Source organism: Cervus elaphus, chromosome 14, assembly GCF_910594005.1.
Source record: "Cervus elaphus chromosome 14, mCerEla1.1, whole genome shotgun sequence".
Taxonomy (NCBI): domain Eukaryota; kingdom Metazoa; phylum Chordata; class Mammalia; order Artiodactyla; family Cervidae; genus Cervus; species Cervus elaphus.
In genome coordinates this window covers 8,269,687-8,281,950 of record NC_057828.1, presented here as the reverse complement: position 1 = coordinate 8,281,950, position 12,264 = coordinate 8,269,687, and the positions used below count along the sequence as shown (strand labels likewise).

Genomic DNA, 12,264 nt, shown 5'->3' with positions numbered 1-12,264 from the left:
TTCCCATCTGTTTTTGTTCTTCAAGGCCCATTTCATTTCTTTTTTTTTAAATTTATTTATTTGTTTTTGGCAGTACTGCATGACTTGTATTTTGTTCCCCAACCAAGGACTGAACCCAGGCCCTTCGCAGTGAGAATTCAGAGTCCTCACCACTAGACCACCCGGGAATTCCCCAAAGGCCCCTTTCATTTCTCATAGTCTCCATTCATGGTCCTTGACTGGTCTTCCTAAAACAGAAAACACTTCCACTAATTGGTAAAGAACAGAATTTATTCGGAAAAACCAGTCAGTACAATATGCACCACAGGATATCGCTTAGCTCACATCACAGACATGGGATAAGAAACTTCACAATAAATTAGGGAAGCCCACCCTCTCCCTCCAGGATGGCCCCACAGGACCTCACAACAGACATATTTTGTTACAAATATAAAAACAGCAGACTGCTTGGATACCTTCAGGTGAGATCAGACAAGCTGGGCCCAGCCAGTGAGATTTTAGCCACAAGGTGAGGTGTGCTCAAACCCAGAATTTCCCCTTACAACACCTCAGCCCAGAGAAGAGAATCCCAAACAAGTAGGAAGACTCCCTCAAAAAGACCCTCATTTGCATAAAACAGGGCCTCCCCCGTCTCCCTCCCCTTCAAAGTTGGCTGTCCCCCACCAGAAGCCTCTCAGGGGCTGTTCATCCCCCCAGATCAGGTTCCTTGTCTTGAGGCAGCGGAAGTTCCTCGATGATGCTTGTCAATCCAGGCTAGAAAGACGTCCAGCTCTCCCAGAGCCTTAATGGCAGCAGATCGGACCTCCAGCTGAAACCGTGCAAATCGTCATCACACCCTGCCTTTCTGAGCTGTACCATAGTTTTTAGTCACTTGCCCCATGTTCTGGTCCCCATGAGGTTTGCTTTTTATGCAACCATTATCTCTGCAGGGCCTACAGACCCCAAATTATTTTCCTAACAGATGACCTAAATTGTTTTCTACAAACACACAGTTACATCATGTCAGCAACTTATAAACAAAATAAGAAGTGCTTCATTCTTTGCCCTCTGTTTTTCTTTTTCCATATTTCACAGAAAAAAAACAGACAGACAAACTTGCTTTTCTGGAAGCTCTGCTTACTTACTTTCCTGTTCTCATCAGCTCGGGCTACCACTGCCACTCTCCCTGAAAGCCGCAGTCCCCGAGGGGCCCAGCAGTGAGAAGGGGGAACAGGGTTGGACGTTGCAGCCTCTAAGGAGGTGTCCTGCCCAAAATCACGCAGCCGACTGGTAGCAGAGTTAGACTGGAAGCCGAATCTCCTGACTTATTCCAGCTCTACCTCAGCAGAGTGGAGGAGATGGTAAGACACAAAAGTATGTCCTGTGGAGCCAGATGGCATGGGATCAAGCCCTACCTCCATCACTTGGTTGTGGTATAAAGTTAAACTACGTAACCTGTTTGTGTCTTGGTTTTCTAATTTATTAAATATAGACAATGGCTTGTAGCATTGTGGTAAGGAATAAGTGCTGCTAATACCTTTACTGCACTTAATACCTGGTTCACAGGAAGAACCATATGAATTTCAGCCATCGTGATATTACTCTGTGGAGCCTCTCCACCAAGAAGAAGAGCTCTGAACAGACCCTGCAGCTCCTTGTTATTCAAAGCAATTGGCTCAGTCCGGGAGTGTGGGTGAACCACAGCATCTCAGACCTCATTCCAGATCTACCAGCCAGAATCTGCACTTCAACAGAATCTCTAAATGACGCAGGTAAGAGACATGCTAACTCTACCTCTACGTGAGGCGCGCATACAACAACCACACCTACATGAGAAGTGCTGTTCATCACCGCACAGGACGCTGATGACAGTTCCTAGACACAGTGATGCAGAAACACGCTACCAGGTAGCACGTTTCATGCATAACAGCTTACAGCTCACTGGGGCTCTTTGCTCCCTCTGCATTGTGCGCGCCTGCTAAGTCACTCAGTCGTGTCCGACTCTGTGTGGCCCCATGGACTGCAGCCTGCCAGGCTCCTCTGTCCTTGGGATTCTCCAAGCAAGAATACTGGAGTGGGTTGCCATGCCCGACCCAGGGATTGAACCCACATATCTTACATCTAACCTGCATTGGCAGGCAGGTTCTTTACCACTAGCGCCACCTGGGAAGCCTCCCTCTGCCTCATCTTAAATGGTGTGTGCTTTCCCTCAGATCTGAACATAGTTCCGATATGTGAAAAGAAAACGGTGGAGGCATAATGGGGAAGGAGAGCCCAGGAAATTAACAAATGAGGTAAGACCAACACACTCTTTGCAGACACAGAACTGGGCAGACCGGTCATCAATACTGTCGGGTAAATGGATGAATTTGAGCAGGGAGGAGGCTGCCCATTCAGGCTGCTACATCGAATCTCCACCTTCCCTGTCCTCTCCCCCTCCCTTACCTGATCATAGTTGTCATGGATGATTCTGGTTGCATTGGTTGCTTCCTGTCTGCAGTGACACAGCTTCTGCTGAGATAAAATGGAGATAGCATCCATCAGAACCATTTCAGAAGGCCACATAGGGCCAGCGTGTCCTGGGCTCCATGGGGCAGACAGCAAGCAAATGCTGGTGACTCACACATTGTTGTAGAGTCTTCTGCATGTAGAGGAAAGAGTTGGCAAGACTGCTGATTTTTCTCATGATTTGGGGGCTCAGCTCCTGATGGTCCTTGAACACTCTGTCCACATAAAATGCCAGGAGGTTCTTGGTCACGCAGCATACATCTAAGGGCTACAGACACAAATTAAGGATAGCCCCGGAGGACCTCTTCTCTTATTATCCTAGAGACAAAAGCAGCCTGCTTGGGTTGGGGCAACAAGGAGTGAGATAACTAAAAGCCATTTTTTTACATTTGTACTGGTCTCAGAGTGTCCTCTTATGACACCAAAGCTGCTTATGACAGAGTCACCAAGAAGAGATTGCAGTTCTTACCCTCTTTTCACATGGCCAGGAGATATATTCACAAGGAGTGGAGCCCAGCTATAGGCTAGAATTCTCTCTGTAGCATCCCTGACATATCACTAACTTTTGCCTAACTGCTTCCAGGGATCAGACACCTCCCTTTTGAAAGGACCGATGTCTGAGCAGCTTTCTTGAAAAGCACTTCCTTACATTGTGCTAAAGTCTGCGTCTCTGTAACATCCCCTAGCCACTAACAGGTGTTTACTCAGTGACTGCTGCATGGCAGGCTTGTGCTAGGCACATATTCATTTCAGTGTGATGACTGCTCTTCTCTCCTCCAGTCTGTTCTTTTTAAACTTCAGGGATCACTTGGTTGGAGTGGAGATATGCAAAAATGGAAACTGACAGCTGCAGAAATGCATGCATCTGGGCAGGTCCTCCTCAGAAAAGCTCCTGACTTCCTTGGGCATGGCTCAGGGCAACTGGCCAGCCAGAGTTTCCTTCTTGCAGTTTGCACGCCACCCTAAGAGCCAGTGTAGGAGATTTATAGGTCAGTCTGAGAAAAGAAGGGTCTATAGCAATGGTGCATCTATATCTTCATTAGCATTAAAGCAGCAAAGCCTCCTTGGTCCAACAGGTAGCTTTTCCTGGATGGAAACTGAACTTGCAACACAAAACCTCTCCTCTTCCTCTGTTCCTTCTAATTCCTTTCACCGAAGGGGTAAAAAGTTGTAACCTTTGTCTCATCAAAGAGGGAGAGGGGAAGAGAATAAATATGACAATGACCTGTATACTCATCGACCACTTGCCATCAACTTGAGAGGACGAAGAAACAGGGGCATGAGATTTGAGAGTCTATTTCTGACAACCACTACTAACTAGACATTCTTCCTCCCAAGACGACAATTTGGTCATTTGAAAATGATGGTTTCACAATAGATGGCCTTTGGGTCCCTTCCAGCTATAAAATCCTGTAAGTCTCCTATACCATTGACTAGAATAGAATTTAGGAAGTGGCTCCTTGTGTTTACCATAAATAAATCAGGAGCCTAATGCTGCCTAGAAGAGTGATCTTGTGCCTTATACTCCGTCACATAAATAACTGAAAGAACTGGGTTTCTCTAAATGCTACCAAGGACTGGAGAAGCTCACTTTTAAAGGTACTTCTCATTGGCCCTTTCTGTGAAGTGAATCATCACCTCATAAGTCAACTGTTTTCTAACGCACGGACTCTCAGCACCTCTAGTCTGGCAATTAGACATTCCCTCCCTGCCTTCTGGCCTCAAGCTGTCTATCGTAAAGAACATCACCAGGCTGTCTTTCTAAAAGACTTTGTGGTCACCCGCTCTAGTTCGAAAACCTGCAGGAACTCCCTGTGGCCTGTATTATAAGGCCACGGCTCAGAATTCTCTGGCTGTCCAGGGGTTAGGACTCCACGCTGCTTCTGCTGGTGACACAGGTTCCCCAACTGGGTAACCGAGATCCCGCAAGCCGCTCGATGGGACCAAAAATAAATAAAGCTGAGGCTCAGCCTGAGTTTCAAGTTTGCCTCTTTTTTTTTTTTTCTGTCACGCCTCTTGGCTTGCGGGATCCTAGTTCCCTGACCAGGGATTAAACCCACGCCCTCAACAGTGAGAGCAGAGTCCTGCTTACTGGACCACCAGGGACTTCACCCCGGCCGCCTCTCTGTCCCCTGGCACGTATTTCCATTGACCTTACACACCTATTCTCCCCAAACCCTTCCTTTCTTTTAGCCACTAACCCCAAGCCTCTTCAGCTTTTGAGACACTGTTCATTGTCTCAGCTTCCCCACCAAACCTCCCAAAGTCACTCTAAGCCATAGACGTCCTGCCCCATCCAGGCATGTGACACCTTAATCCCTGTTGGGGTGGACACCCTCCCTGGGGTTCAAGTTCCCTGAGATACCAGCACAGCCTCGCACATCAGCTGACACGTGAGGGGTCGGCGGAGCCTCAGAGTCCGGGGTGGTCAGCGAAGAGGCGCGCAGGGCGCGGATTCCCGCTCAGCCCCGGGCCGCTCCCCACAAAACGCAGAAGAGGAGCGAGCAGAGGCCGTACCTGAGTGCCGTGCAGGGTCTCCGACGGGGACAGGATGGTGACATTTTGGAAGGTGTCCTTAGCCTGCTGCGGAGGGAAACACGACAGACACAAGCCGTGAGGACCTGACATCCTCCAGAGACACCGAGGTGACGAGCAGAAACTGGCTGTCACGCTAAGGTAAAGTGAGGCACGCTCCCACGCCTTCACCCCAAACCCGCACTCACAATGGCTGTTTTGATTCCTCGGAAGCTCTCCTCCACACGGTGCAAGTTCATGGAAATGAGGCATCTCCTGAGGCCTCGGGCGTGCGCTGAGCACAGGAAGAGCCCGGCACCCAGGAGGCAGAGGGAGACGCAGGGCGCCTTCATGTCCTGCAGGGAGGGCTGACGTGAGCTTCCGGCCAGGAGACCCCGACTGGGTCCGCTTCGGACCTCGCGAGGCCGGCCCGAGGGCAGCCCAGAAAGCAGGACTCAGGACCCCAGCCTGCGGACCTCGGGGCATGTGTCTCCTTCTCCGGTTTCTTTGAATCAGTTGAGTTAGCCCGCCCCCCCCCCCCCCCCCACCTCGCTGCGCCCGCTCCACCCCCGTAAAGCCTGATCCGCAGCGCTCCCAACTTTCAAGGAGTGAACTTGTGTGTAAATCATTCACATGACTCAACACGGCTCGTTTTCAACAGGGGTGAGAAGCATTTTTTTTTTTTTAACAAATATAAAAAAAAAAATTAAATAGGAAAAACAGGGTTGGTAATATGCCCTAGAAATTAGGCAACAGATCTGAAAAAACCATAAAACACATTTCACTTTTTTATGTTTGCCCTCAAAATAGCAGACATCTTTTATTATATCCCCACTAAGTTACATCCCCATTTTGTAACTGCTTAAAATCATTCCTTTGATGCCAACTGTGAAGATGTCACCAGCGGAAGAAGATGGGAAAGGGAGGTATGGGGCATCTAATAACCCATTAGCAGCAGTATCGAGGGGGACCCACAGATGGCAAGGTGGGGCTTCCCCTCCATCACCCACCGAGCCAGGAGGTGCAGGGGTGCGCTGGCAGGGCCAGACCCAGTTCCCTGCCACCCCCGCCTGCCTCTGTCTTTGGTCTCCTTTCATTGAAACACTTTCAGTGGTGTCATGTAATATATCTTCAGAAAAGTGCTCAAAGCCTGATTGTACAGCCTGTTGAGTTATCCTCCTCTGACTTTTCCCAGCACCAGCACACATTTCACAAACAGAGCCAAGCGTTAAAAAGAAGTCAGAGGGCAACACATGTGCATGGACTAGCCTCTGCCCGGCGTCATCCAGGGTACAAACTGAGCGCTCGGTTCCAGCCACGTGTGTGCTGTGTAAGCGCAGTGGGCGCCACAGTGGACGAGGGGGGCGCCGCAAGCGTAGGAAGCCAGCTAGGGGCTGTGGACGCCCCCACTTCTAACCACACCTGTGGGAGAGCGTGAGCCGTTCCCCCCTCTTCCCCGACCCTGGGTCATCCTCCGGAGTCCCAGGCTCTTCTCCAGAAGCTGAGAAGTGGTAACTCCTGCTTAAAAAACCGTGTTCCCTCACCTCTCCTTAACTCAGAGCATTCCCAGCAAGGGACAGGTGTACGCCGAGACCTCAATGGAGAGCAGGCATTATGCTAAATAGCTTGATTTCTTTTCTTGCAACCCGTTTCTAGCAAAACAAGGAAATAGACCCCATTGACAGGGGAGGCAACAGAATCCCCCAGAGCTCTCTCCCCTCGAAAGACAACTGGGGTGCTTCTGGGGAGTCAAGTGACTAAAGGGGGCACAGTTTTTCTGCTGACAACTCTCAGAAGCAGTGGGGTGTTGCCTGCTCACCCCCACTGGGAGCCTCAGAGGAGAAAGATGTCCCTCAGGTGATTCCAGCGATTTCGTCTGATTTCAGGCAATAGTAGTAGCTAACATTTATCATGCCTCCCTCGTGCCTCGAGCCCCATGCCAAGTATTTTCCATAGTTATCTCATGCTCTCAGCCAGCCTCTGAGGGTGGTTCTCTTTCCATCCCCTTTTTACCTGAGGGGGAACTGACTCTTATCGAGGTGGAGAAACCTGGCCAAGGTACGTGGCCACTGAGCGGAACCAAGACGAGAGGGCAGGTGGCCCGCTCCCCTCACCCCTGCACCACCCACCCACAGCACCACCCCCTAGATCTCAGCAGGAGACCCAGCAGGCCCCCTTGCAGCAGACAGACAGGAGCAAACTTCTGCCAGGTCCCACCGAGCCAGTGATCCTTTTTATATTTAAAAATATACTTAATAACTGCAAATGATTAAAAATATATATACTGTAAAGTTCCTAGAAGTTTTTAGAATTAAAACAAATTCATAGTAAATGCTAGATTCTTTGCCTTGACCCTCCTACACTGCTCTGTGTGTGTGTGTTGCTCAGTCGTGTCCAACTTTTTGTGACCCCGTGGCCTGTAGCTCACTAGGCTCCTCTGTCCGTGGAATTCTCCAGGCAAAAATCCTGGAGTGGGTTGCCATCACCTTCTGCAGGGGATCTTCCTAACCCAGGGATCGAACCCAGGGATCCCACATTGCAGGCAGATTCTTTGCCATCTAAGCCACCAGGGGAGCCCCCTACACTGTTGATGGGAATGCAAATAGGTGCAGCAGCTATGGAAAACAGCATGGAGGTTCCTCAATAAACTAAACAAGGAGTTGCCATATGATCCAGCAATCCTACTCCTAGGCATATATCCAGACAAAAATATAATTAAAAAATATACATGCACCCCTTTATTCACAGCAGCGCTAGTCACAATAGCCAAGACATGGAAACAACATAAATGTTCATTGACAAAATGAATGGATGTATACAATGGAATATCACTCGGCCACAAAAAATAATGAAATAATGCCATTTGCAGCATCATGGATGGACCTAGAGATTATTGTACTAAGCGAAGTAAGTCAGAAAGAGAAAGACAAATGAGGTACTTCTATGTGGAATCTAAAATATGACACAAATAAACATATATATGGAAGAGAAACAGACTCACCGATATGGAGAGCAGACTTGTGGTTGACAAGGGGGAGAGAGGTCGGGGAGGGAAGGACTGAGAGTTTGGGATTAGCAGACACAAATTATTGTATATAGAACAGATAAGCAACGGGGTCCTTCTGTGTCACAGAGGGAACGATAGTCAATATCCTGTGATAAACCGTCACGGAAAAGAATATGAAAAAGTATATATATATACACGTAACTGAATCACTCCGCTGCACAGCATAAGTTAACACAACATTGTAAATCAATACACTTCAATAAAACTTCAGTAAGATCATCATGTTTCTGAAAACAAAATAGATCCCTCCCTCTTCCCTTTCTTCCTTCCTCCTTTCCCACTCTGGCTCTCTACTTATTGAGAAGAAAAGACTAGAAAGTTCAACCGGAACACCCCTCCCCATTCTACAAAACGCCCAGCACCTGGAATTCCGTAGGCCGCTCACAGTGACTGCAGGTCACCTCTCTGCAGCTGTGAAGGAAGAGGGCTGGGATGGTGATGAGCAAAGCCTCAGGACGGACGCCACGAGCCTCGCCTCACAGGGTGCTCAAGGGCCACCCCTATGCCTTCTCTCTGCACTCCTTGCCACTTGGAAAGGGCTGGTCACTTTTATGCAGGTGAACACAAGGAAATGCTGTCAGGGTTTACTGGGTGGGTCCATCTGGGGGGAGATCGTCTTTCCCCACCTTTCCTCAGCATCTTATTTCCTGAATTGTTTTCTTTTTCTTTTCAGATACAGCTGATTAATCATTATTAAGAAATGCGTCTTTCTTCTCAGTCTTGACAGGCAGCTTCTAGGAAAAATGAGCTCCCCAACTCTATGCAAATGAGATTTTCTTGCAATTCTGTGTCCATACAGAAAAATCCAAGTTAGATCACTTTCCTGAGAGCTGTGGCATGTCACCAATTGTACCCTGCAGGCAACGTCAGGAAAGCAATCTTCTGACAGCCACGCCCGTCACAGCCAGCCCTGAGACTCTGCAGGTGCCCCGGCTCCTGTCCGCTCCCTCTGCCCGAGCTATTCAGCACCTAACTTGTGCCAGGTGCTAGCTAAAGGCTCTACGTGCATTATTTTGTTTAACTTTGTCAGGAGGGTTTTTTCTTCCTCTCGCAGAAATGTGAGGGTTTCTTTGGGCATCTTCTCTTTCTTCTCCATCTTGTCCCTTGGACAGTCCTTTCTTTCTTAATCAATGCAGAGAGAGAAAATGAGACTTCGAGGCAGAGGAGCTTAGCAGCCAGGAGCAGGTCGGGAACAGAGACTAGAATCCTCGATCTTGGGCCAGAAGACTCTATCTAAATTGCTTTTTTTTTTTTTTAATACAATCTCTACACCGCCAGTTCTTCAAGAATCAGGGTTTGGGGTTATGGTGATAAAAAAAAAAGATAGGGTGTAAAAATTTTTCTCTCCAAACAAGAACTCCCAAAACAGACAGAGCTTGTTTTTAGCAAAATGAAACAGCTTGGGGATGGGGTGTGATTATAAGAAACTCCATGGGCCCTTTGGACAAGCTGGAATGGAATGTGCTCTGTGGCCAGCCTGGGGAGACAAAGTGGTGGGCAGGGCCCTAGAGGGGAAGAAAGAGGGACAGGGAACACTGAGGACAATTTATGGGCAAAGATGCCAGGAAGTGGAGCCACAGGGGCTGGACGTCTTGTGGTCCAGTATCTTGCACTTAATGAAATCGTACACGTTGAGGGAAGCGGTCGATTGTAGTGGTCACAGCGTTGCTCTAGATTTAAACCCTGGCTCTCGCTCTTCTCTGTGAGATACTGGACAAGCTACTCAAAACCGCCCTGAAGGTAAAAATAAACTGTGAGGTTCTGAATGATCTAAAGGACTTGACCCTGGTGAGTACTCCATAAGTATTATTTATTCTGATGCTGTGTGTCAGGCACCTGGAAAAGGAGAAGACACCTTTTTAAGACTTAGTGTCTCTTTGTTCCTTCTGGGGAGGAGAGGAAGAGCTACTCTTGAGTCCAGAGATCTCCCCCTCCTCACTCCTGCTTCTCCTGGGAGGGAGACGGGCAAGGAGTGGATGCTGTTTTTCCCAGCACTGCCTGAGCTACAGGCTCATAGCTCACAGATGGTGAGTGGATTGCAACACTGTCTGTGCTGACTCTTAGCCTGTATTCATCACCTTATGCTCAGACTGTGTGTTCTCATCCAACTTTGATTTCAGGACAAAGATGTCACATCAGGAAGCTTGTAGAGAAAGGAAAAATATGTGCTGTGTTCATAGCTCCACTCCAGTATACACTGTATCATAGTAACTGGGACTGCAATTTTGGAGTCAGCCAACTCAGGCTGACTGCCTCTGCTTGCTTTGGCTGTCAGACCAGAAGCAAGCCAGTTAATCTCTCTGTGCCTCTGGTTATTCATCTGCAAAATGGTGCTAATTTTGGCTGATGAACATTCACCATGCAGGCATGGTGTGTAGATTACATGATTAAACGTAAGCTTTAGTACAAGGCCTGGAAAATAATAAGCGATTAGAAAATGATAGGCTTTGTTATTAATTTTACAGCACCCTCCTTTCAGTTCCTAAACTAGGAGAAAAGAGGGACAATAAGAAATTATTTTTCTCCATCCTAAGCCCCACTACTAACACTTAATATGAAAAGACAAGAATACAGATTGAGGTGGAATGGTATTCCTCCCAGGATTGCAATCAAGCAGTGGGTTTGACCCATAGATGTGGGTTCTGTCTGGTCTAGAATTGGGTCTTCCAGAGCCAGCTGACCCACCACTGGGATCCCAGAGCTCTATGGCCTGTTTGTTAAATGGGGACACAGACAAAACGAAGGCAAACCAGAGACCGAGATGGAGATGCTCTGAGTCTGATGTGTGCTGGACACAGCTCTCTCACACTTTCTAATCCCCTATCCTTCCACTCCAACTCCATGAGCCATTCAAGATGCTGCCAAGGAGTTTCTTCTCCATAAGAGGGTAGAGTTTGCCTCTCCTAACAGCCACGTCTTGGAGCTCAGACAAGAAGTGAGCCAGGCATTGTGCAACCCCAGGGGCCACCACGCCCAGTGCCTTTCATGGGAGTGAGGTGCCATGGAGTTGAGCAAGGTGCAGCCCTACTGAGTGACTTGGAGGAAATGACTTAGGTTTATATGCCTAACTTCTGTGATATATGAGGAAAACCCTACAGTTGTAAGGACTGCATGACACTAGAAAGTATGACAGAGGAAGAATTTGTAAAAGAAATACTGATATTGATGAATGGATAGTTCATTTGGGAAGTAGATGCAGATTTAGAAAGAAAATAAATGATTATTCACTCTTCTGTCTTTTTATTTATTATATTTTAAACTGAAGTATAGTTGATTTACAGTGTTGTTTTAGTTTTAGGTATATAGCACAGTGGTTCAATTATACATATATATATTTTTTCAGATTCTTTTCCTTTATAGGTTATTACAAAACATTGAGTATAATGTAAAAAACAAACATACTTATCAGAGAAAAGGAAGGAGGAATAAAGTAGGGGGTTGGGATTAACATATACACACTACTGTATATAATAAAGTAGATAACTAACAAAGACGTACTATATAGCATAGAGATATATGCTCAGGAACGTAAATTTTAAATGTCTTGATAAATGTATCTGGATTGTAATAATATGTTTTTAATTGTATATTACTTTTAAAATAAAGCAAAAAAAAAAGAAAGAAAGAAAATTTCCAGTTCTGTGTTCTCACTGAATGGCTCTGTAAATAGTTGTAGTTTTGGTGTGTTGGTGGAAGGAGGTGAACGCAGGGTCTTCCTGCTCCACTTTTTCAGCCCCTCTCCTGGGCCACCTTAAACCTGAACCATTTCTCCTCTCTCTGGGATTCAGAAATGAGAGTCAGAAAAGACATCAAAGAGCACCCAGTCCCACGTTCCCATTAAAGCCATGAACAAGTGGAGACACGAGCCAGCCGTTCCTTCACCCGGCAGAGACACGGCATGCAGTTCTCAAACCTCCTTGCCCCGGCTTCCAGCCTTTCCTAAGCCCATGCTGCCTTCCCATCCCAGGGCCAGGTGGACCAGAACTGAACAGTGGGGAGCCTCAGGCCTGTGTAGCAGGGGAGGCGACGTCAGTCTCCCAAGCCAAGCAGTTCTGACCTGCCTTCACCTAGGAAGTTGATGACCTGAGGAAATTCAAACTGACCCCCCCCTTGCTGATGCGGAGGGAAACACAGACCGACATTGGGAACCTGTCCCCCACCAACCTGGCCTTTCCTTCTCCATTTTCACCCCCAAG

The 12,264-nt window shown here is 47.6% G+C and overlaps 1 protein-coding gene across 3 annotated transcripts; it reads right to left on the bottom strand.

Annotated features, from left to right (window-relative positions):
• Window positions 1–263: 263 nt before the first annotated feature.
• On the bottom strand, window positions 264–8,568 carry IL19 (interleukin 19). Of its 3 annotated transcripts, none has more exons than XM_043924279.1 (6): window positions 8,431–8,568; window positions 5,211–5,357; window positions 5,005–5,070; window positions 2,603–2,755; window positions 2,425–2,493; window positions 264–808 (listed from the first exon to the last, which is right to left on the bottom strand). In XM_043924279.1, the coding sequence occupies exons 2-6, from the start codon at window positions 5,352–5,354 to the stop codon at window positions 698–700; spliced, it is 543 nt and encodes a 180-aa protein (XP_043780214.1). In that variant the 5' UTR covers window positions 5,355–5,357; window positions 8,431–8,568; the 3' UTR covers window positions 264–697. The 3 variants fall into 3 exon arrangements, with proteins under 3 accessions (XP_043780214.1, XP_043780215.1, XP_043780216.1); XM_043924280.1 differs by having other exon boundaries at window positions 2,425–2,490; XM_043924281.1 differs by having other exon boundaries at window positions 5,005–5,067.
• Window positions 8,569–12,264: the final 3,696 nt, after the last annotated feature.